The sequence below is a fragment of the Pristis pectinata genome, chromosome 8 (assembly GCF_009764475.1).
Source record: "Pristis pectinata isolate sPriPec2 chromosome 8, sPriPec2.1.pri, whole genome shotgun sequence".
NCBI lineage: Eukaryota > Metazoa > Chordata > Chondrichthyes > Rhinopristiformes > Pristidae > Pristis > Pristis pectinata.
The window spans coordinates 17,788,991-17,812,011 of record NC_067412.1 but is presented as its reverse complement, the minus strand read 5'-3'; the positions used below and the strand labels follow the sequence as shown (position 1 = coordinate 17,812,011).

General features: G+C 39.6%; 1 protein-coding gene across 2 annotated transcripts in view; it reads left to right on the top strand.

Annotated features, from left to right (window-relative positions):
- snx29 (sorting nexin 29) overlaps positions 1 to 23,021 on the top strand; it is a 423,313-nt gene that overhangs the window by 91,842 nt on the left and 308,450 nt on the right. For both annotated transcript variants that reach the window (XM_052021671.1, XM_052021672.1), the window contains exon 14: positions 20,426 to 20,511. In XM_052021671.1, the coding sequence (XP_051877631.1) occupies positions 20,426 to 20,511 (86 nt within the window). The remainder of the gene's footprint in view (positions 1 to 20,425; positions 20,512 to 23,021) is intronic.

The following is a 23,021-nucleotide window of genomic DNA, read 5'->3' as shown; positions in this document are numbered from 1 at the left end:
TATTTTATTAATTACTACTCATGATAATACGTAAAATAAAAGTTAAAATGTTAGTATGTTAGAATTCAAAAATGTTAAACCTCGAACGTTAACCCCAAAAACTAAACTCTTCGTGTGTGTGTGTGTGTGTGTGTGTGTGTGTGTGTGTGTGTGTGTGGCAAAGTCCAAAACTCCCAGTTCCGGAATGGTTCTTAAAAGTTTAGTTCCGCAAGCCATAAGGTGAAACTTGAGCAAGGGCTTCTTCAACAACCACCGTTGTCAGAAGATAAGACGTAGATGTAGAAAAACATAGAGAGAGTAAATACGAAATCCAAATGTTCCACAATGGAACCCAAACGACACTTCAGTGTTTACTCGGTAGTGACTTCCTCACCCCGAAAAGCATCCGAATTGTGGTCGTCCACACATAAATACCTGTTTCCTTCTACAGGTCAGCAATAAAGTGAACTCCACCAGATTACTTCCAACTTCCATACATGGATTTCAGTGGCAGACACAGTTATAGTTTCTCATCCATCGATAGAGAAAACAAGCAGGCTGGTGTCTCTCTCCCTTCTCTCTCTCTCTCTCTCTCTCTCCTTCTTCTTCTTCTTCTTCTAACTTCTTCAACAACGTCATTATGTCCTTTATCTTCTATTGACGTAAGCACGCCCCACACACACATACAGACACACTCTCTATCTTAAAGGGACTTTCACTGAGTCCATAACACTGTAAACACTTTAACCATCTTTTAGAGAATTTTAGAGAAGTTAAATGTTAGGTTGATTTCCCAAACCTCAGGATACAGATATAGGAAATAGGTAATGCCCCTACAGCACAGTTTTTGATCCAGAGGGAGCAGGAATGCTTTTACCTGCATCACTAAGCTTAATTGCTTTCCTGCGATCAGACTTGTCCATGCCTCAAAACTTTTCTCTACCATTTTCGATCAGCTCCTGCAGACATCTTTCTTAAGGCTGCTTTGTACTCCAAATTACAAGAGACAGTTGATTGTTGAAGCGGGGCCTCCTATTGGTTTTCTTTTGCTTAATTTTGTTAAGCTTTATAGTTTAAACATGAGTTTCAGGACAAAACAATGGATGAAAGCCATTCTAAATATTTTGAAATAAGTGTGGAAATCTGTTGGCCAGTCAGATCACTTAAGTTGGCATAAACAATATCCGTAATTCATATCAATACATTGTAAGTTGTAGATAAAAATAGTAAAGACCAGTCCTGGTGTTTAATGTGGATGTACTAGTTAATGATCCATCAACTTCTATTGATATTTAAGAGGGATAAGAAGTGTGTATTTTTTATTAGAAAGATCAGAACTGGATGAATTCAGTGTTTAACATGCTTGTTAGTAAGGTGTTTACAATGCAGGGAAACGTATATCCTTGATAAAACTTTTAAGAAAATGTAAAATCTTGTTTTGACAAGGCTGCAGCTTTCAAGTAGAGACAAACTAGGAATATTGCATTTTCCATTCACTATTGGCAAATTCTGGAAGACTGCTCAGTTTTATTCCATGCTTTTACTTGGGTTTTGTATTATTCTTCAGTTTGAAATCAGTAGCTCCAATGTATGTGGAAAAAAATTAAATACAATATATTTTATTGAGTTTTGAAATATAGTTGAGTGGTAACTTTTGCCGGGCTGTTCCAGCACATTTGCCAGCTAAGAATGTGGAAAATTATGCAAGTATATATTGCCTATACTAACCAGGACAAATCCAAAGTGGCAAATTACTGTCCCATCAGGCAAAAGTCATTTACCAATAGAGTAATAGACTATATCAACAACGATGCTATCAACTGGCACTAAGTCAACATTTGATCATTAGTCATTTACCTGATTTTAGGCAGGGGAAGTAAAAATATTTTATGTGCTTGTGCATTAAAGCTTTGAAAGGAAAGTGCTTAAATTCTTTACCTTTCATTGCTAAGTAATGGATTCTTGCTGGAGTGACATGAGTGTGCATTTGAGTTGAGACAGGTAATACTTGACCTTGCTCTCCTTTTATCCCTGAATGGTTTCAGCGGGGACTGTATGCCTTGAAAATGGATGAAAATATGACAAATGTAGGGTCAGAATTTCACTTAATGATGCAAATATTGCGAGAAGATCACCAGTGTTTTGCCTTGTACTTGGTGTACAATCTGAATGCATTTTTACAATTCCTTTTTATTAATTCACCATTCCCAAATATACCAATCCACCTCCTTGCAGTATCAAGTTCCCAATTGTTTGCTTTATGCACAGGTTTCTTTAAACCATTGAAATAATTTTGTCTGTAGATCTGTGCCTCTTGTGGTGGTATAGTTTAGCATTTTGTTTACTCCAGTTAAGAGCCATTTTATTTTATTGCATATTATATTGCAATGTGTGACCATTCTTATTTATTGTTACTCTTTTTCATTTAAACATCACTCTTAATTTTGTTTTATATTTAAATTGCCTTGAATACATCTCTTCAGATACAGGTAAACAATTCTCAATAAATATTGGCTTGCCTTTGATACTGACAGGTCTTTGTTGACTGTTTTTCCAGACTTAGAACTGTAATGTTCGCTAATTATGGTTATGTGCTGACTGGTTATAACTCAACAAGATATATGATTTAGTGATTTAATAACGTATGGATTTGGTACTTGGTTGTCAAATATGAATACAACTAATTGACAAAGAAACAGAATCTGCTGCTTCTGCCACAAAATTCAAGAATGACAAATGACATTCTGGTGAACTATTGTGAGTGGTTGACATTGTGAAATAATGGAGAAATAAAGATGATATTACTTTTCTATCTGAATACTTTGCCAATCTCACCCGAATTTACTTCATAGATATAGCTATTTAAAATGCAATCTCCAAAAGTTTGATTTGGGTTAATTCGTTTTAATTTTAGAGTGATGATTGGGCATTTAAAATTCATGCAGTATTCTCTGTAATCCCTCGACCAACTGGACCTCCAAGTAATGTTATTGTTTCTTATCATAAGTTAAGATTTTTATTAACGAAAGATTGTACAGTGAAAGGGTACTTTTTTTTTATTGAACTCATTTGGTCAAGCAATAGTATGAAGGTAATATGGTGAGATAATGTAGTCATGATTTAAAATACTATTGATAAAGATGCAGTTATTTACTCTCTTGTATTTTTAAAAGTTTCATTTCTCAGGTGTTGGGCATTGGACAGAGTTTATTGCATGAACTTAGGAGCATGTAAATAGTTCTGTTCCCATGTGCCCAAGGCCTTTGTACTTCTTGGTGCCAGAGGTTTTGGGTTTGGCAGGAATAGTGTAGACACATAACTGTGATATATTCTGTAGATGACATACTGCTGCCACTCCATGCCAGTGGTGAAGGGAATGAAAATTCATGAATGATGCATGGGATACTAAGCAAGGGGTAGCTTTGACCTGGATGGCCTCAAGTTTCTTGAATGTTGTTGGAGCTACACATCGAAATAAGTGGAAAGTATTCCCTCACTCCTGACTCAGCCTTGCAGATAGTGGAAAAGCTTTGAGGTGTCAAGGGATGAATCACTTGCTGCAGAATATACAGCCTCTGATGTGCTGTGTACCCACATTATGTTTGTGGCTGGTTCAGTTCTGGCCAGTGATAATTCTCAGGATGTTGATGGTGGGGAACTAACATGGTAATGCCATTGAATGATAAGGGTGGGTGGTTAAGCTTTCTCTTGTTGGAGATAGAATTGTCTGGCACTGTTGTGGTGTGAATGTTAACTGCTCATATCAGTCCATGCCTGAATGTCGTGCAGGTCTTGCTGCATGCAGGCACTGCTGCTTCATTTGCAGAGGAGTCATGAATGGAACAGAACATTATACAGTCATCAGCAAACATCCTCACTTTTGAACATTTGGTAGAAGGAAAATTGTTGATGAAGCACCTTGAAGAGAGTTTCTTTGAGGCAACTATGAAGAATGTCTGCATGTTCGGGCTGGGATGTTGGACCTCCATCAACCCACAGCTATCTTTCCCCATGTGAGGTTTAACTCGAAACCATTCCTGTGCTTTTCCCTTAATGCCCATTAACTTCAATTTTCCCAGGGTTCCATGAGGTGACACTTGGGCAAATGTTGCCTTGATGTTGAGGGCAGTCATCCCACCTCTCCTCTGGAATTCAGCTCTTTGGTCCATGTTTGGATCAAGGCTATGATGCGATATGGAGCCAACTGATCCCAGTGAAACCTAACTGGCCATTAGTAAGCAGGCTCTTAGTGAGTATGCACCACTTCATAGCACTGATAACCACATCTTCCATAGCTCTAATGATGATTGAGAGTAGACTGATTGGACAATAATTAGTTGGATTGCATTTGTTCTGCTTTCTGTGAACAGCTCATAACTTGGCAATTTTCCACATTATTGGATGGATGCCAGTATTATAAACGTAATGGAACAGCTTGGCTAGACACACAGTTAGTTCTGGAGCACAGGTCTTTCAGTACTACAGATGTTTTCTGGTCCCATAGCCTATGCTGTATCTAATGCTCTCAGCTGCTCCTTGATAGCATGTGGAGTGAATCAAATTGGCTGAAGACTGGTGTCTGTAATGGACGGAGATCTCAGGAGGAAGTCTTTGATAATTGCTTATATTACCCATGTTTTGTAGATAACGTGTTGTAGAGAATGAAGAATACCTCATCAAAATGCAAAGAATTTTCTTCAACAATAAAATGGATCATTCTAAGAGACAAGAATAAATAGTAGTTTCAAATTATGTCACATGTTTCACAAAGCAAAACCAGGGGACTTCAGAGAAACAAGCATTTAACCTTCCTTTCAGATTGATATTTAGATAATTGCAGTTTTATGTTTGCATTTGCTCATTTGTTTCATACATACAAAGTAGTGAGTAAACCTGAAAAAAAAAGTGTTTCCATTAATGTACTGTTATATTAAGTGCAGCAGTGTTTACTAAACTGCTTCTGTTTGCTTTTATATATTGCCTTAACCTAGAAAAATTCATATGAATGTAATCAAAGAAGGTAGAAAGAATAAACAAAATTTTGGATTCTTTTGGTCTTATGAAGACCCAATGCAAAAAAGGGGTTTAGTGAGAAAATTCCAGATGATTCGACTTAGGTTACTGAAAACATGATAATCTGAGGTGTAGCAAAAATAAAAGAGGAAGCTTAACAAACCAAAGGTAGTGGATTGGAGAGTGTAACGCATTGTAGCGCATGGCCAGTATTAATTGCTCATCTTTCATTATCCTTGAGGATGCTGGTCAGCTGCCGCCTTGAATAGCTGCAGTCTTTCTAGTGTAAGTGCTTTCATAATTCTGACAGTTGGGGACTTCCAGGATTTGGATCCCTTCCCAATGTAGGCATGCCATTGTCTTTGCAAAGTGTGTGACCAGGAGTGAAACCTGAAGATATGGGGTTCTCATGTACCTGTTCTCTTATTCTTGGTGATAGAGGTTGCAGGTTTGGGAGATGCTGTTGAAGTAGCCAACACAGGTACCTGCAGTGCATTTTATGGATGCCATAACCTGTGGCTTGGTGCACAGTGGAAAGATCAAATATTTAGGGTGGATGGGCTGCTAATCAAGCAAGCTGCTTTGTCTGAGATGATGCTGAACTTTAGTGTTGATTGAGTTGTCCCCATTCAAGAAAGTGAATAGTATCCTACCTGTTACATGCTGGAAAGGCTTCTAGATGTCAAGAGGTAAGTCACCTGCTAAAGGACACCCAGCCTCTGACTTACTGTTGTAGTTCATAGTATCAGTACATTTGATTTGAATTGAGTTTCTAATCAATGGTGCCTCTAGGATGTTGATGGTAAGGGACTCAGTGATGGTAATGAGATTGAATGTCAAGGGTAGGTGGTTAAACTTTGTTTTTTCACCTCAGATTATCATCCTGTCAGTAATCCCATTCCTATCGTCCAGAATTTGAGGATGTTCTCTCACTTTAGTGTAATATGAATGTTACTTGCCACTTATCGGCCTCTGGCTAAATGCTGGTCTAGGTCTTGCTGTGTACAGGCACAGATCACCTCATTTGCTGAGGTGTTACAAGTAGGATCGAGCATGATGCAATCATGAATGAACATCCCCACTTCTGACCTTATGATGGAAGGAGCTGAAGATGGTTGGCTCTAGGATATTACCTTGAGAATCTTGTGCAGTAATGTCTTGTTGCAGGTTTGATTAATCTCCAGTGATCAAAACCATTTTATTTATATAAGAGATGCCTATTGACTTCAGTTTTGCCAGGATATCTTAATGCCACACCTGTCAACTGCTGCAGGCCTGATGTCAAGAAAAATTGTTCTCATTTCAACTCTAGAATTTGGCTCTTTGGTCCATATTTAAATCAAATCTGTGATGAGGTCTTGGTATCAGTGAGCTGGTAATTAGTGACTTAACTGCTATTCCCATTACTTTGCTGATGATTGAGAATAGATTCATTGTAGAGCAATCAGTTGGGTACTTCTTGTGGACAGGACATACCTGGGCAATTTACTGCATTGTTAGGTAGATGACACTGTTTTAACTGGACTGAAAAATCTTGGCTCGAAGTGTGGTTAGTTCTGGTGTAGAAATCTTCAGCATTACAGCTGTGATCTTGTCTGTTTTCGTAGCCTGAGCTGTATCCAATACTCTCAGCCATTTGTTGGTATCATCTGCAGTGAAGTGAATTGGCGGAAGACTTGCTGCTGAGAGGGTTGAGCATCAAAAGGAAGTTGTGACCAATCATCTACTTGATACTTCTGGCTAGTTCAAGTTATTGATTCAAATGTTCATTTCTTCATTCTGACACTTCAATTTATTTATTTTATTCATGTTTTTATTCTGTGAAGTATCATAAAATATTAAGCATGGTTGGGTGATGCATTCAGTTAAAATAGTTTTTCCCTCAGGGATCATGTTCTGAGTTCAGTGTATACTGAGTAGTTACACTTCCTCTGCTCCTCTGACAGTTAGGATCCTGTGAATAACGATCATGGACAAATGCCACCTATTTCCTCATTGTTATAAATGAACAGCATAAAAGTGGTTATGATTTTGCAGTAATTTGCAATATAGCTCAGACTGACTCGAAGGGTGTTTTATATCTAAAATTAAAAACAAATGCTACAGTCAGTATGAAATTGACTCATATCAAATCACAGTGGAAAGACTTGCTTGGAACTTGCTAAATGTGGCCTGGGAGCCATTACTTATGATACTTAGTGCTGGATACGGAAAACTTACTTCATTTTCTAATTGTGCTTGCTCTTAACATAATGGGCTGAAAAATCTAAATAGTTTTTTTATGCTGCATTGACATTGAAAAGGTTTATTCTAGCCGCATACACTGACAATCTGAATTGTGGTTCAGAATATTAGTTATAACTGCTTATGATAACAGCAATCATTATCATCCATCTTAATTTTATTTTAACGTCATGGATAAATAGACAATATAAGCAGTGTTGTGTAGCTGCTTCTGTCGTCTATTTATTAAGTGTTTAATATCTGGATGAAGAGAAATTATTGAAAAGCTTAACATTATAATATTCTACAGTAATCAATATGGTTTTCAGATTCTCCAGAGTGATATCTGGAACAAAAATGTGGCACAGCTGTGCTTGTAATATATGGTTTATAAACTACTTCAACTGGCAGATAGAAACATGGAGAAATGATGTGCCGTGAATAATTATGATTACAGTACCAGAGTATACCTTTGGCCTTGAAATGAATTGAATTATTTTCAAAGCTTAGACTTCAATGGTTAATATATTTTTGGCCGGTAAAGGTAATGCATTATGTATTTAGGTTATTGTTGCTGTTTCTGGGCAAGAAGGGATCCTGACCTTTTATGCATTCAGCATCCTTATCTTTCTGGGCAGAAGTACACTGAAGTCTAAAGCTTGGTGCAATATTTGTTTTAAATGGAGTTGATTTAATTTGAGCTTGTTTTATTCAATCTTTATAATTTCTATTTTGAATTTGTTTAACATAAGAATGATACAATTTTATGGGAATTGAGGGAGGTCAGATAAGACTAAAATGTTACTTTTTATATGAATTTAAGACAACCCATTATTTTGGAAGTTCTAGTAAGAATTGCCTCTTGATGATAAAGAGTAAGACATTTGGCTGATTATTAAGTGTCTATGTTAACAATATTAGATGAGTTGTAGGGCCCCATTGGTGAAGATTCAATTGGCACATTCAATTGGTGAAGATTATTATCATAGATCACCAATCTATGATCACCAATCATAGAGAGATACAGCACAGAACCAGGTCCTTCAGCCCAGTGAGTCTGAGCCAATCATTGACCGCCCATTTATACTAATCCTATATTAATCCCATTTCTTTTATAGTCTCCCCACATTCCCATCAACCTCCTGCAGATTCTGTCACTCAGCTACACACTAGGGGCAATTTACAGTGGCCAATTAATCTACCAAGAAGTACGTCTTTGGAATGGTGGAGGAAACCAGAGTACCCAAAGGAAACTCGTATGGTAACAGGGAGAACATGCAAACGGCATTCAAAGTCAGGATTGAACCCGGGTCTCTGGTGCCATGAAGCAAGTGCTCTATTAGCTACACCACTGTGCTGCTGTGTTTAAAAACTTGGGTGTACTGATGTAAATGCAGTTTCCCTCTTTTTATCTCAGCTTGGCCCAGTTTGTATTACTGTCAACTCCTGAATTGTTAGAGGTGCTGTCCTTGGAAATATGTCTTAAACTGACGTACTGTTGTCCACTCAGTTAGGCATAAAAGATCCCATGGGAGAATTTACAGTAGATGTTTTCCTAGTGATCTGACCAACCTGCATCAGGGCATCAGTGACATTGTAGGGACATATAGGATAGGGAGGGAGGTAAAAGAGAGGGGATGAGTGGCATTACTTATAAGGGATAGTATCACAAGTGCAGAAAGGGAGGACGTTGTGGAAGGATCGTCTACTGAGTCAGTGTGGGTGGAAGTCAGAAACAGGAAGGGAGCAATCACTCTATTGGGAGTATTCTATAGGCCCCCTAATAGCCACTGGGACGCTGAGGAGCAGATAAGTAGGCAGATTTTGGAAAGGTGCAAAAATAACAGGGTTGCTGTCATGGAAGACTTCAACTGCTCATATTGAATGGCACCTCCTGAGTGCAAAAGAGTCAGATGGGCAGAATTTGTTAGGTGTGTCCAGGAAGGATTCCTGACACTGTTTGTGGACAGAGAGGAGAAGCCATACTGGATCTAGTACTGGACAATGAACCTGGTCAGGTGGTAGACCTCTCGGTGGGTGAGCATTTCGGAGACGGTGACCACAACTCCCTAACCTTTAGCATAGCCATGGATAAGGATAGGAGCGGGTGACGTGAGTAAGTTTTTAATTGGGGGAGGGAAAATTATGCTGGTATTAGGCAGGAACTTGGGAGCATAAATTGGGAACAGATGTCTCAGGGAAATGCACAACCGATATGTGGAGGCTGTTTAAGGAACACTTGCATGGGATTCTGGATAGGTTTGTCCCACTGAGACAGGGAAAGCATGGTAGGGTAAAGGAACCATGGCTGACAAGAGAGGTGGAATATTTAGTCAAGAGGAAGAAAGAAACATACTTAAGGTTTAGGAAGCAAAAATCAGGCAGGGCTCTTGAGAATTATAAGGTAGCCAGGAAGGAACTTAAGAAGGGACTTAAGAGAGCTAGAAGGGGACATGAGAAGGCCTTGACAAGTAGAATTAAGGAAAACCCTAAGGTATTCTACAGGTACTTGAGGAGCAGGAGGATAGGGAAGAAATTGCTGGGGCGTTGATGATACTTGCGTCCTCCCTGGCCGCGGGAGTGGTGCTGGAGGATTGGAGAATGGCAAATGTTTTACCCTTGTTCAAGAAAAGTAAAAGGGATAATCCTGGGAATTATAGACCAGTGAGTCTTACATCAGCGGTGGGAAAACTGTTGGAGAGGATTCTTAGGGACAGGATTTATGAGCATTTGGAGAAGCATAGCCTTATTAGGGATAGTTAGTATGGCTTTGTGAGGGGCAGGTTGTGCCTCAAGACCCTAATTGAGTTTTTCAAGGAGGTGACAAAACAAATTGATGAAGGTAGAGCAGTGGATGTGGTGTATATGTACTTTAATAAGGCATTTGACAAGGTTTCCTATGGGAAGCTCATCTAGAAAGTCATGAGGCATGGGATCCATGGAGACTTGGCTGTGTGGATTTGGAATTGGCTTGCCCACATAAGGCAGAGGGTGGTAGTAGATGGAGAGTATTCTGTCTGGCGATCGGTGACTAGTGGTGTTCCGCAGAGATCTGTTCTGGGACCCCTGCTCTTTGTGATTTCTATAAATGACTTGGATGAGGAAGTAGAGGAATTGTTGGTAAGTTTGCAGATGATACGAAGATTGGAGGTGTTGTGGATAGTGTAGAAGGTTGTCGTAGGTTACAACAGGATATAGACAGGACGCAGAGTTGGGCAGAGAAGTGGCAGATGGAGTTCAATCCGGAAAAGTGTGAAGTGATACACTTTGGGAGAATGAACTTGAAGGCAGAGTACAAGGTTAATGGCAGGATTCTGAGCAGTGTGGAGAACAGAGGGATTTTGGGGTACAAGTCCATAGATCCCTCAAAGTTGCTGTGCAAATTGATAGGGTGCTTAAGAAGGCATATGGTGTGTTGGCCTTCATTAGTTGGGAGATTGAGTTCAAGAGCCGTGAGGTAATGTTGCAGCTCTATAGAACTCTGGTTGGACCACACTTGGAATATTGTGTTCAGTTCTGGTCGCCTCATTATAGGAAGGATGTGGAAGCTTTAGAGAGGGTGCAGAGGAGATTTACCAGGATGCTGCCTGGGTAAGAGAACATGTCTTATGAGTAAAGGTTGAGCGAGCTAGGGCTTTTCTCTTTGGAGCGATGCAGGATGACAGGTGACTTGATAGAGGTGTATAAGATTATGAGAGGCATAGATAGAGTGGACAACCAACACCTTTTCGCCAGGGTGGCAATGACCAATACCAAAGGACATCATTCAGAGGAGAAACGTTTAGGGGAGATGCCAGAGGGAGGTCTTTTTACACAGAGAATGGTAGGTGCCTGGAATGCACTGATGGGGCGGTGGTAGAGGTTGATGCAATAGGAGTAATTAAGAGACTCTTAGGCACGTGGATGTTAAAAAAAATGGTTATGGGCTTTGTAGGAAAGAAGGGTTAGATTGATCATGGAGTAGGTTTATATGGGTTGGCGCAATATCACGGGCCGAAGGGCCGGTACTGTGCTGTACTGTTCTATTGTTCTATCAAACAGAATCCATCACATTTGAAGGGCTCCAGGACAGTCTAAGAATGGAGCAAATTGCTTCTTAAATACGAATCCATCCTTTATAAGCACGGAATTCCTTTCGTGTTATCTGCATCGTAAGTCTTAACTGAAGGGAGATATGATTATGTAACTTGTTGAAATCAAAACACTGCAGATGCTGGAAATCTGAAATAAAAATAGAAAATGCTAGAAGTACGCAGCATGTAAGGCACCACTTGTGGAAGAAGAAATGGTTAACATTTCAGGTCTGGGATGCTGAAGGGTTGAATGAGTACAATATGTATGTGCAGTGATAGCTATGGAGTGTCTTTTCAGTCACGTAGATTTTCTTGAAATATGTCACTTAAAAAGTGACTGGTCTGCAACGCGGTGCACACGGATTGTTTGCCCGTTGCAAATACCACTTGATTTTCTTTTCAGTGAGGTAATTGCGTGCACTAGTGCAGTGTTAATGGCTTCTTAATCATAGCATGAAAGATGAAATTTGCATTCAGTTGAATAAAAATGTGGATTAAAAATGCTGATGCTGGTGATGCGACCAGAAAGTTGTCAGATTGTACTTAAAATCAAATTTGAATTGGCTTGAACACCAATTCTTTTTCACTAATGTTCTTTGTTGTTATTATCATAGCTAGCCTTCTATGTGACTCCAGTCATGTAATAGCAGGGTGACACTTGCGTGTTTCAGAAGTGACCCAGCAAGCTATTAAGTTTATGATGGGCAATAAATGCTGGCCTTTAGAGACTTGTATTCGCAGAGTATCTTCACAACTTTGTCCCAAAGCACTTTACAGGATAGAACTACTTTTGAAATGGATAAACTGCTTCAATGCCAAGTTATTTCAAGCAGTCTTTCTTAAGTAGAAGTGTGGTAATGACCAGATAACCTGTCTGAATTTTGATCGAAGGGTAGACATTGCCTAGAGCATGAGATAACTCCGAACTTCTTTTCTCCCCCTCCCCCCCCGCGCGCGCGCGCTCTCTCTCTCTCTCTCTCTCTCTCTCTCTCACACTCACACGCGCATGCACACACACACACACACACACACACACAAACAAAATAATACTGTTGGATCTTTTATGTCAATCTGAAAGGGTAGGCAGAGTCATGGTTTAATGTTTCATGCATCTGCTTCTAACATCTTTTGATCATTGACTTCCAGAGTTTTACTATCTTCTGGGAGAAATTCTTTTCATCACTTCCCCTCTTATACTCCTACCAATTACTGTAAATATATGTTTTCTTGTTTTTGACTACTACTGAGAAGAAATAAATCCTTTTTATTTACTCCTTGCAGATCCATCATACTTTTATATTTCCCAGCTAAACCTCCAATCACCATCTTCTATTCCAGCAAAAGCAACCCCAGCCTGCAATCTTTACTGGTAACTATAATTTTATTCACGATACCAAGCACATGCACATTCCCTTTGTTATAAACAAAATTAGCCCTTTGTTATTTACTGTTATGTTATCTGTATTTATACAAAAAGATAAGAAACTGACCTATCACAGTTTCCAAGTCTATAATGAAAGTCAGCTTTCAATCAATGGTAGAATTCTTGTCTCAGAGTAAGGAGGTCAAGGGTTTGTAGCACTTGAGAGTTTTCACATAATTGATGCTTGTGAAAGATTGTTAAAATATTGCGTAGATGGAAATGTTGCTCCAGGATGAGACATTGCCCCTCTGCCCCTTTTGCTTATCAAATGGAGATACAACCCCATCGCTGTGTTGAAAGAAGATCCTGAAATGACTATTCATGTCCTGGCCATGATGTATTCTTCAGCCAACATCTAAAACACAAGGTCTGGTTATTTATTTCATTGCTGTAAGTGACACATGGCAGTTATCGAATTGCGTTGCATTATTTGCTCCCCAGTAACTGTGATTACACTTTACAAGAACTTCATTGGGCATCTGAACTAGTGAAAGGTACTATATAAATATCTGCATATTTATCAACTGGCTGAATCATATATCATTATGTAAAGGAAGCTTGGGACAGAATGAATCCTTAAGTATTTAGCAAAAATCTCTTGTTATCTTGAAGGGAATTGTCACCAGTGATTTGTACTTTTACCGGGGGGATGTTGGAATTTGCAAATGATTGACCAAATTATATGAACAAGCAGTCTTGCCCTTTGGCAGCAACAAAATTATTCCATGCAAAATCTAAGCTAGGAAGTAATGATTTATCACTATGTCACATTTTTGTGTTGTAAGATAACAGAGTTCATCAACTGGTCACAAGATAGACTCTTTAGTTAAGGTGCAAATTTCAGTAGTTCTTTATAGGTGTATTGGGAGTCAGCAAATTATGCTGTGGTTTGTATGCAGGACAGCTATTCACCAGTTATGAATGAGAGACGATAGGTTAATACTTTTTATGAAGATATGCTCTGTCTAAACCATAGGATAATGCTTAACAAGTTTAAAAACCAGACATTAGGTGCATTAGGAAATAAATTATATGAGGTTATTTATTAAATTATTTATTAGTGGTTGATCTACAATAAATACCATGAATATTCCACATAACAAAATACCTGAGAGAAATAAACCAAGATTGATGGAAAATAAGAAAGCATCTTATATTAAAAGGCATGAGTATTGTACTATCAGGATGTATGGGCAGGTGGTCCAAGTAATAATTCTTTAAATAAATATACATAATAGTACATAGAACATTACAGCCTGTACTGCGCTGTAATGTTCTATCTTAAGAGTAAATGAACTCAAAGTGCAAATTCAGCTATATCAAATGAAGAGACAAGGTTTCAGATCTCTTGGTGGGAGAGCATTTTGGAGATAATGACCATAACTCCTTGGCCTTTACCATAGCCTTGGAGAGGGATAGGAGCAGATGATATAGGAAAGTATTTAACTGGGGGAGGGGGAAATTATGACGCTATTAGGCAGGAACTTGGGAGTGTAGATTCGGAACAGATGTTCTTGGGGAAGTGCACAACAGAAATGTGGAGGTTGTTTAGGGAGTATTTGCATGGGGTTCTGGATAGGTTTGTCCCATTGAGGCAGGGTATGGATGGTAGAGTGAAGGAACTGTGGTTGACAAGAGATGTAGAATATCTTGTTAAGAGGAAGGAAGAAGCTTAACTGGGGTTTAGAAAGCATGGATCAGACAGGGCTCTAGAGAGTTACAAGGTAGTCAGGAGGGAGCTTAGGAGAGCTAGAAGGGGGCATGAGAAGTCCTTGGCGAGTAGGATCAAGGAAAACCCCACAGCGTTCTACACGTATGTAAAGAATAGGAGGATGACTTGAGTGAGGTTAGGACTGATCAGGGATAAAAGAGGAAACGTGCTGGAGTCGGAAGAGGTAGGGCAAGTCCTTAATGAATATTTTGCTTCAGTATTCACCAGAGAGAGAGAGACCTTGACATTCGTGAGGATGGCGTACGACAGGCTGATACGCTAGGGCATGTTGATGTGAGGAAAGAGGATGTGCTGGAACTTTTGAAAAACATTAGAATAGATAAGTCACCGGGGCCGGATGGGATATATCCAAGGCTATTACGGGAAGCGAGGGAAGAGATTGCTGTGCCTTTGGCGATGATCTTTGCATCCTCACTGGCTACAGGAGTAGTGCCAGATGATTGGAGGGTGGCACATGTTGTTCCTTTGTTTAAGAAAGGGAGTAGGGATAACCCTGGGAATTATAGACCAGCAAGTCTTACTTCAGTGGTGGGCAAATTAGTGGAGAAGATTCTTAGAGGCAGGATTTATGGGCATTTGGGGAAGCATAGGCTGATTTGGGACAGTCAGCATGGCTTTGTGAGGGGCAGGTCATGCCTCACGAGCCTGATTGAATTCTTCGAGGATGTGACGAAGCATATTGATGAAGGTAGAGCAGTGGATGTGGTGTACATGGATTTTAGTAAAGTGTTGGATAAGGTTCCTCATGGAAGGCTTATTCAGAAAGTCAGGAGGCATGGGATCCAGAGAAATTTGGCTGTGTGGATTCAGAATTGACTCGCCCATAGAAAACAGAGGGTGGTCTGTCATATTCTGCCTGGTGGCCGGTGACCAGTGGTGTTCCGCAGGGATCTGTTCTGGGACCCCTGCTCTTTGTGATTTTTATAAATGACTTGGATGAGGATGTGGAAGGGTGTGTTAGTAAGTTTGCTGATGATACAAAGGTAGGTGGTGTTGTGGATAGTGTAGAAGGTTGCTGTAAGTCACAACAGGATATTGATAGAATGCAGAGCTGGTCTGAGAAGTGGCAGATGGAGTTCAACCCAGATAAGTGTGAAGTGATACACTTCGGGAGATCGAATTCGAAGGCAGAATTAATGGCAGGACTCTTAACAGTGTGGAGGAACAGAGAGATCTTGGGGTCCACGTCGAGAAGTCCCTCAAGGTTGCCACTCAGGTTGATAGGGTTGTTAAGAAGGCATATGGTGTGTTGGCCTTCATTAGTCGGAGTATTGAGTTCAAGAGCTGCCAGGTAATGTTGCAGCTCTGTAGAACTCTGGTTAGACCACACTTGGAGTGTTGTGTTCAGTTCTGGTCGCCTCATTATAGGAAGGATGTGGAAGCTTTAGAAAGGGTGCAGAGGAGATTTACCAGGATGCTGCCTGGATTGGAGAGCATGTCTTATGAGGATAGGTTGAGTGAGCTTTTCTCTTTGGAGAGAAGGAGGATGAAAGGTGACTTGATAGAGGTGTACAAGATGATAAGAGGCATAGATCGAGTCGACAGTCAGAGACTTTTTCCCGTGGCAAAAATGGCAAACGTGAAGGGGCATAATTTTAAGGTGATTGGAGGAAGGTAAAGGGGAGATGTCAGGCGTAATATTTTTACTCATAGTGGTGGGTGCATGGAATGCACTGCCAGCAGAGGTTGTGGGGGCAGATACGTTAGGGACATATAAGAGACTCTTAGGCAGACACATGAATGATAGAGAAATGGAGGGCTTTGTGGGAGGGAAGGGCTGGATAGATCTTAGAGCAGGATAAAATGTCGGCACAACATTGTGGGCTGAAGGGCCTGTACTGTGCTGTAATGTTCTAAGTGGCTTCAAGCTTTGATTGGGAGCTAAATTTTGAACACCAAATGTTGCATTTATTTGGCACTTATTTAGCAGTGGGTAGCCACTAGGAAGAGAAGTAGGCATAGGCATGTAGTGTAGGAATCCCCTGTCGCCATCCCCGTCTCAAATGTGGCCTCTCTTGGGGAAAGCAGCAATAACTGAATTGATGGCATGGTTGGCTCTGCTGTACAGCAGGGGAGAAAAGACTAGGAGAGCTATAGTTACTGTGGGCTCAAGGGTAACAGATACACGTTTCCGTGGGCATGAATAAGCACCTGGGGTGTGTTGGACGAGCGGAGGCAGGTTTCCACTAGCAAGAAGATAGGCTGTGGTGGATCGCGAACAACCTGATGTGTTTTGTTCCAACTGTGTATCAGTTTGACAAAAACTAATGGTATATTGTCTTGCTAGTGCTATGTCTCGGAGTGATGGAAGGGCATCCTGAAAGGGGAGGGTGAACCTCCACTGGTTGTGTTTCATATTGGTACCATCGACATGGTTATTGCCAGTTCATAGAGAGCCCGACAAGGGATGGGGCAGTGCTAGACCTAATCCTATGGGATGAAGCTGGGCAAGTGGATGAAGTGCCAGTGGGTGAGCACTTTGGGGATAGTGACCGTAGCTCTTTAAGTTTCATAGTAGCTATGGAAAAGGATAAGGCTAGGCTAGAAAATAAGCATCTGAATTGAGGGAAGGTCAATTTCAATTTCATTTGGCTGGACCTGGCAAACATAGAGCAGGAGCAGTTACTTGGAGGTAAATCTACGTTCGGGAAGTGCAAGTCTTTTAGAAGTGAGATAGTGAGAATCCAGGGCAATCGTGTTCCCTTAAGGTGAAGGGTAAGGACAGGCAGGTCCAGGAAACCCTGGATATCAAAAAAATTATACGTGGTGGGTTTGGAGAACTAAAACAGTCGATGCCTTTTAGCTGCATGGAGACTTTGGGGGGGGGGGTGCTGAAAAAAGTAATTAGGAGGGCAAAGAGGGATCATGAAACATCAAAGGCAGTTGAGGTTAAGGAATGTCCCCAGGCATTTTATAAGCATATTAAGAACAAGAGGGTATCTAGGGAAGGAGTGACACCCATTAGAGACCAAAGGAACAAACAGTGCATGGAGCCAGAGGGTATCTTCAAGATCTTAAATTTTTCATCTGTATTCATAAAGGAAAAAGGCATCATAGTTGGAGATTCCAATTGGGATGGCAAAATTCTATTACATATTAAGATTAAAAAGAAGGGGGCATTAGGTGTTTTAATGAGCTTAAAGGTGGATAAATACCCAGGGACTGATGATTTGTACTGCAGACTGCTATGGGAGGCAAGGGAGGAGTTTGCTGGGGCCCTGGTGGAGGTATTTAAATCTTAGCTGGCCACCGATGAGGTGCCAGATGACTGTAAGAGAGTAAATGTACCTTTATTCAAGATGGGCAGCAGGGAATTACAGACCAGTTAATCTAATGTCAATGGAATTGAAATCATCGGAAAAAACCTTCTGAGGGACAGGATTAATCTACATTTGGAAAGGCAGGGACTGATCAGGGATCATGGATTTCTTGGTGGGAGATCTTGTCTGATGAAGTTAATTCAGTTTTTGAAGAGGTCAGGAAATATATTGATGAGAACAGTATGGTTGATGTGGTTTATGTGGATTTCAGTAAGATGTTTGAGAAAGGTCCCATGTGGAAGGCTGGTCCAAAAGGTTAGAGCCAAGGCAAATTGGATCAAAAAGAAGGTTATGGTGAAGAGTTGCTTTTGTGATTGGAAACTTGTGACCAGCAGTGTACAACTGGGATTGGTGCTGAGCCCCTTGTTTCTTATATACATTAACAATTTAGATGTGAATGTAGGGGTATAATTAGGAAGTTTGCAGATGACTCAAACATTGGTGGTGGTATTGTTTGTGAGAAGGGTAGTCTTGGGCCGCAGAATGATACTGTTAAACTGGTAAATTGGGCAGAGCAATGGCAGATGGAATTTAATCCTGATAAGTGTGAGGTGTTGCGTGTTGGGGGCTTGGGGTCAAATCAGGGTCTTGGTATGACTTCATAAAACGTAAGTGAGGTCATAGATGGAATATGGTGTGCAATTCTGGTTGCCACACCATAGGAAGGATGTGATTGCACTGGAGAAGGTGCAGAGAAAATTCACCAGGGTGTTGACAGTGATGAAATATTTCAGGTTATGAGGAGTGACTGGATAGATTGGGTTTGTTTTCCTCAGTGCAGAGGAGGCTGAGGGGGGATCTGAAAGATGTATATAAAATTGAATTGAGAGGCTTAGGTAGGGTAGGTAGCAAGAAACTTTTCCCCATGGCATAAGTGTCCAAGGCCAGAGGGCATAGGTTTTAAGTTGGGAGTAAAAGGCTCAGAGGGTATATGAGGTAGAATTTTTTTCACCCAGAGGGTGGTTAAAGTCTGGAATACACTGTCTGAGAAGGTGATGGAGGCAGAGACTCTCTCAATATTTTAGAAACTTCTAAATGAGCACTTGAATCGCCGAGGCACAAGAGGTTATGGATCGAGTGCTGGTAAATGGGATTATTATAGATGTGTACTTGATGGTTGGCATAGACATTATGGGCCAAAGAACCTGTTTCTGTGCTGCATGATCTATGGAAATGTCATAAGGTGCATAATGACTGCAAAATTGATATCAAAATATTTTTGTTACTAATTAACAGAAGGAGATTTTGGAAGATAGACCGAAAAATTGGTCAAAGAAAGAAGTTTTCAGGGCTATCTTTCGGCTTGAGCCTTTGAGAAACATAAATTTTGGGAGGGAATTTAGGGCCAAGGCAGTTAGTTGGCAGAACGATTAAAATTGGACATGTGCAAATTAACAGAATTGCAGGATTGACTGCATACATCTCAAAAGCGTAACTGGAGGATTGCGGAGACCTCAAATTAGGGCTGGTGTACGTTACAGGAATGAGGATGTTTGAGGGTCTGGAAGGATTTGAAAATGAGGGGATTTTTAAAATTTAAGAATTGTTAATCCAGAGATGGATGCCAGAAAGCATATGGGTAATGGCTGAGAGAGATTAGCTGGGTTTTAAGATATGAATTGGAAAACTTTTCCTGAGCTGAAGATAATGTTGGCATGTGCGGTGTTAGACTGGTTAGTAGAGCACTGGAATTGTTAAATCTAGATGTAACAAAAGCAGGTGAGGATCTCAGCATTTGAACTTTATGCTTGTATGGGTAGTATGAGGTATGTGTGATGAAACTCCTGTTTAGAAAAAAAATTCCACAACCCTGTAATTATTGCAGAGTAAATTAGGTGAGCTTGACAAATTATTATGTGATGATGAAACCTACCATATGTCATGGAAAGCATTAAGGTATGAAATTAATTTCTGTTAGTGATAAAGTGGTGATAATTCACTGAGGACAGTGTTGTGAGTTCATTATGCACTGGCAATTTCTATGAATTTCAATCTGATTTCAATATCATGTTGTGTTCCTAAAATTGGACTTTGCTTTTTTTTTGAATGAATTTGCATTTTAACATGGTGTGGAACAGTAAGAACAAAAATAAGAACTTGCATTTATCTCGTATTTTTAATTATTTCTGGACTTTCTGAAGCACTTCACAGCTAATACAATAGTTCAGTGCAGTTGCTCTTCAAGGACATGATTTCAATCAGTTTGTCCAATACCACCACTACAGTGAGATAAGTGACCAGTGAATCTATTGCTGATGATTGAGGGATACATTTTGGCAGGATAACAGAAAATCTCCCTTGCTTTTTGGTTAGTTCAATGATGTCATTAAGTCCATTTCAGAGAGAGAAAATGGTGAACCTGATTTGACATCTTGTCTGATAACGATGATGACTGTGCTGTGTCTGTACATTTCTGTAACAAAATGTTTAATATTAATTGCAAATTTATTGTATGTTGTAGTAAAACAATGTGATCATAAGAATTGCTTTGTTAATTTGAGAATCAAATGTATGAAAACTATATTGCAAAACTGGTGTAAAATATACTTTGAAGCAACTGATCTTGCATTTGGTAAACTGTTGAAAATGTAATCCATCATAATTTTTAAGTTCTGCTACTGTGTAATCTCCCTTTAGTTAACACAGTATTTTCATCCTGCAGGGAAAATGAAGTGTTGAAGGTGCAGCTGAAGAAGTACGTAGGAGCTGTTCAAATGTTAAAGCGCGAAGGAAGCCAAGTGAATGATGGTAAGGATACAGCAACAGTCATTGGAGACAGTCCGAATGTAATCATTGTATTACCCAGTAAGGTCTGTTTTAAGGCTAGGTACAAGATATCTTGCTAAGCTATCCCTTAAGGATAAATGGGTAATTTCTCTCTCATGGATATACTGAAAAGTAATTCGGTTGCTTTAATTGGCATGAAAAACAGTGATTGCTTCTGTCAACTGGGCATAATAAGTATTGAATAAGTTGAAAAAGAATGCAGTGATATTTGAGTACATTTAATAATGGGGGAAGAGCTTCTTAAATGTGGTTTATCTGATAGATGAGTTATTTGGAAAAAAATATAATTATTTCCAAATATTTATAAAATTTCTTGGATAACATATATTTTCATCAATGTTCAGGAAATTTGCTCCAGTCATGAGCAACGAAAGGATCTTAAAGAGTCTCTGTTTGCAACCTCATCTCATATTTGGAACATATGTCTATTTATATTTCAAAGTGCATTTAGGTAGCATGGAATACATTTCTAAACATATTCGTAAGGACAGTTCAAAAATAAACCCGAGAAGGAGCTGGAAGGAATGGTGATCATGGCCTTAATCTTATATTTTAAGGAGGGCCTTAAAGAAGGACAGTGAAGTGGGAACATTGCTGTTGGGGGCTACGTAGATAGGGAGGAAGGTGCCACAGTGTCATTTCTGTGCAAGGATGTGAGTATGAAATTGGGGTATCAAGCAAGGTAGGATTTTGATGGCACAGTTCGAGATGAGCTTAAGAGGAGGAATAGATGGTCAACAAAGAAAGTGTAGGACATTTGATTCTGCATGGGACAGAAACGTGTGAGTGATTCAGAAGCAGCTGGAATGAGGTGTTAATGAAATTAGCAATCTTAATGCAGTTGAGAATTTTGAGTTACAAATTCAGTTTGGCATGAAATAAGTTTCCTTGTTTCTTGGTATTGGTTTATTATTGTCACTTGTACCAAGGTACAGTGAAAAGCTTGTGTTACAAACCAATTGTACAGGTCAATTCATTACACAGTGCAGTTACATTGAGTCAGTACAGAGTGCATTGATGCAGTACAGAGTAAAGTGTCACAGCTACAGAGAAAATGCAGTGCAATAAGGTGCAAGGTCACAACAAGGTAGATCATGAGGTCATAGTCCATCTCATTGTATAGGGGAACTGTTCAATAGTCTTATCACAGTGGGGTAGAAGCTGTCCTTAAGTCTGGTGGTACGTGCCTTCAGGCTCCTGTATCTTCTACCCGATGGAAGAGGAGAGAAGAGAGAATGTCCCTGGTGGGACATAATTGTCTTGACCAGCTGACCAAATGGGAGAAATTCACTGGCAATGAAGTGCATTGAGCTCTAACCAGATCATTGATATGGCTTGAGTCTTCCCATGAGTTAGGAAGGTATTTGACTGGCACTGCACAATGTATATAAAGGACTCAACAGTGGACTTTCCTGAATATGTTTGTCAACTTTTAATGAGGTATTTTAAGAAATTTAACCGAAAGTCATGGATTGAACAATTGGTCCACACTGGAAAGTTTAAGAGTGCATATATTTCCACATGAATGTTTGTCTTGTAGATTGGAAATGAATAGGTTGGACTTTGTTGAAGAATTTTTGTGATATCTTCAGCTCAAGTAGAATATATCCTGGAATTTGAGGTTGTAATGACAGTGAAATTGTTAGCCTCCGCTGACATTACTAGCTCTGTTTCTTCTATTACAGATTGAGCTATTCCTTTTTATCCTTGTTTGCTGATTTGCAGACTGAGCTACTCCTTGACTGGGACTTTCACACTAATTGTCATGCATGCTCTTTCATATTTCTTTTGTTTCAATCCTTTGAATGTTTCAACCCCACCTTTGTTCTCCCTATCTCTTAATTGGTGTTCTGCATAACTTTCTTGTTCTGTGTCCCATACTTAATAAGCATGTTCCTGGTATATTTGATGTACTTGTATCAAGTGGCATACATTGTAACCATCTTCCTGGTAGGTTTTATATACTTATTCTGTCACTGCTAATCTCTCTGCTTCAAAAATTCCTACCATCATTTTAGTCTTAACTGGCCATATTTGGTGCTAAACTTTTTTTCAATAGACTATTCTCAATTTAAAAAAAACATTAAAAAAATTAAAAATGTTAAGCTTTGTTAAAGTAGATTAACAATTCTTTAACCTTACCAAGTGATGGTTGCTGCTGAACAACATATTTGGAATTAAAAAAGCAAATTTTCAAGGGTTGAATGTCACCCCATCAGAATAACATTTACAATTCAATAATTATTAAAATAACAATTATTTGATAATTCAGCTTCCACTGGCATGCCAAGATTATGATATTTTGTACATGCATTTTCCTTTTTAACTGGTCAAAGAGGCTTCACTCTGTGACTCCTATGATATTCTTTTCCGTTTCTATATTTAATTGCAATACTTGTTAGTTAAATTGACTGAACCTTGACTGAACCTGGTTTGAGTCATTATTGTAAATACACATGCAGCATGGTATT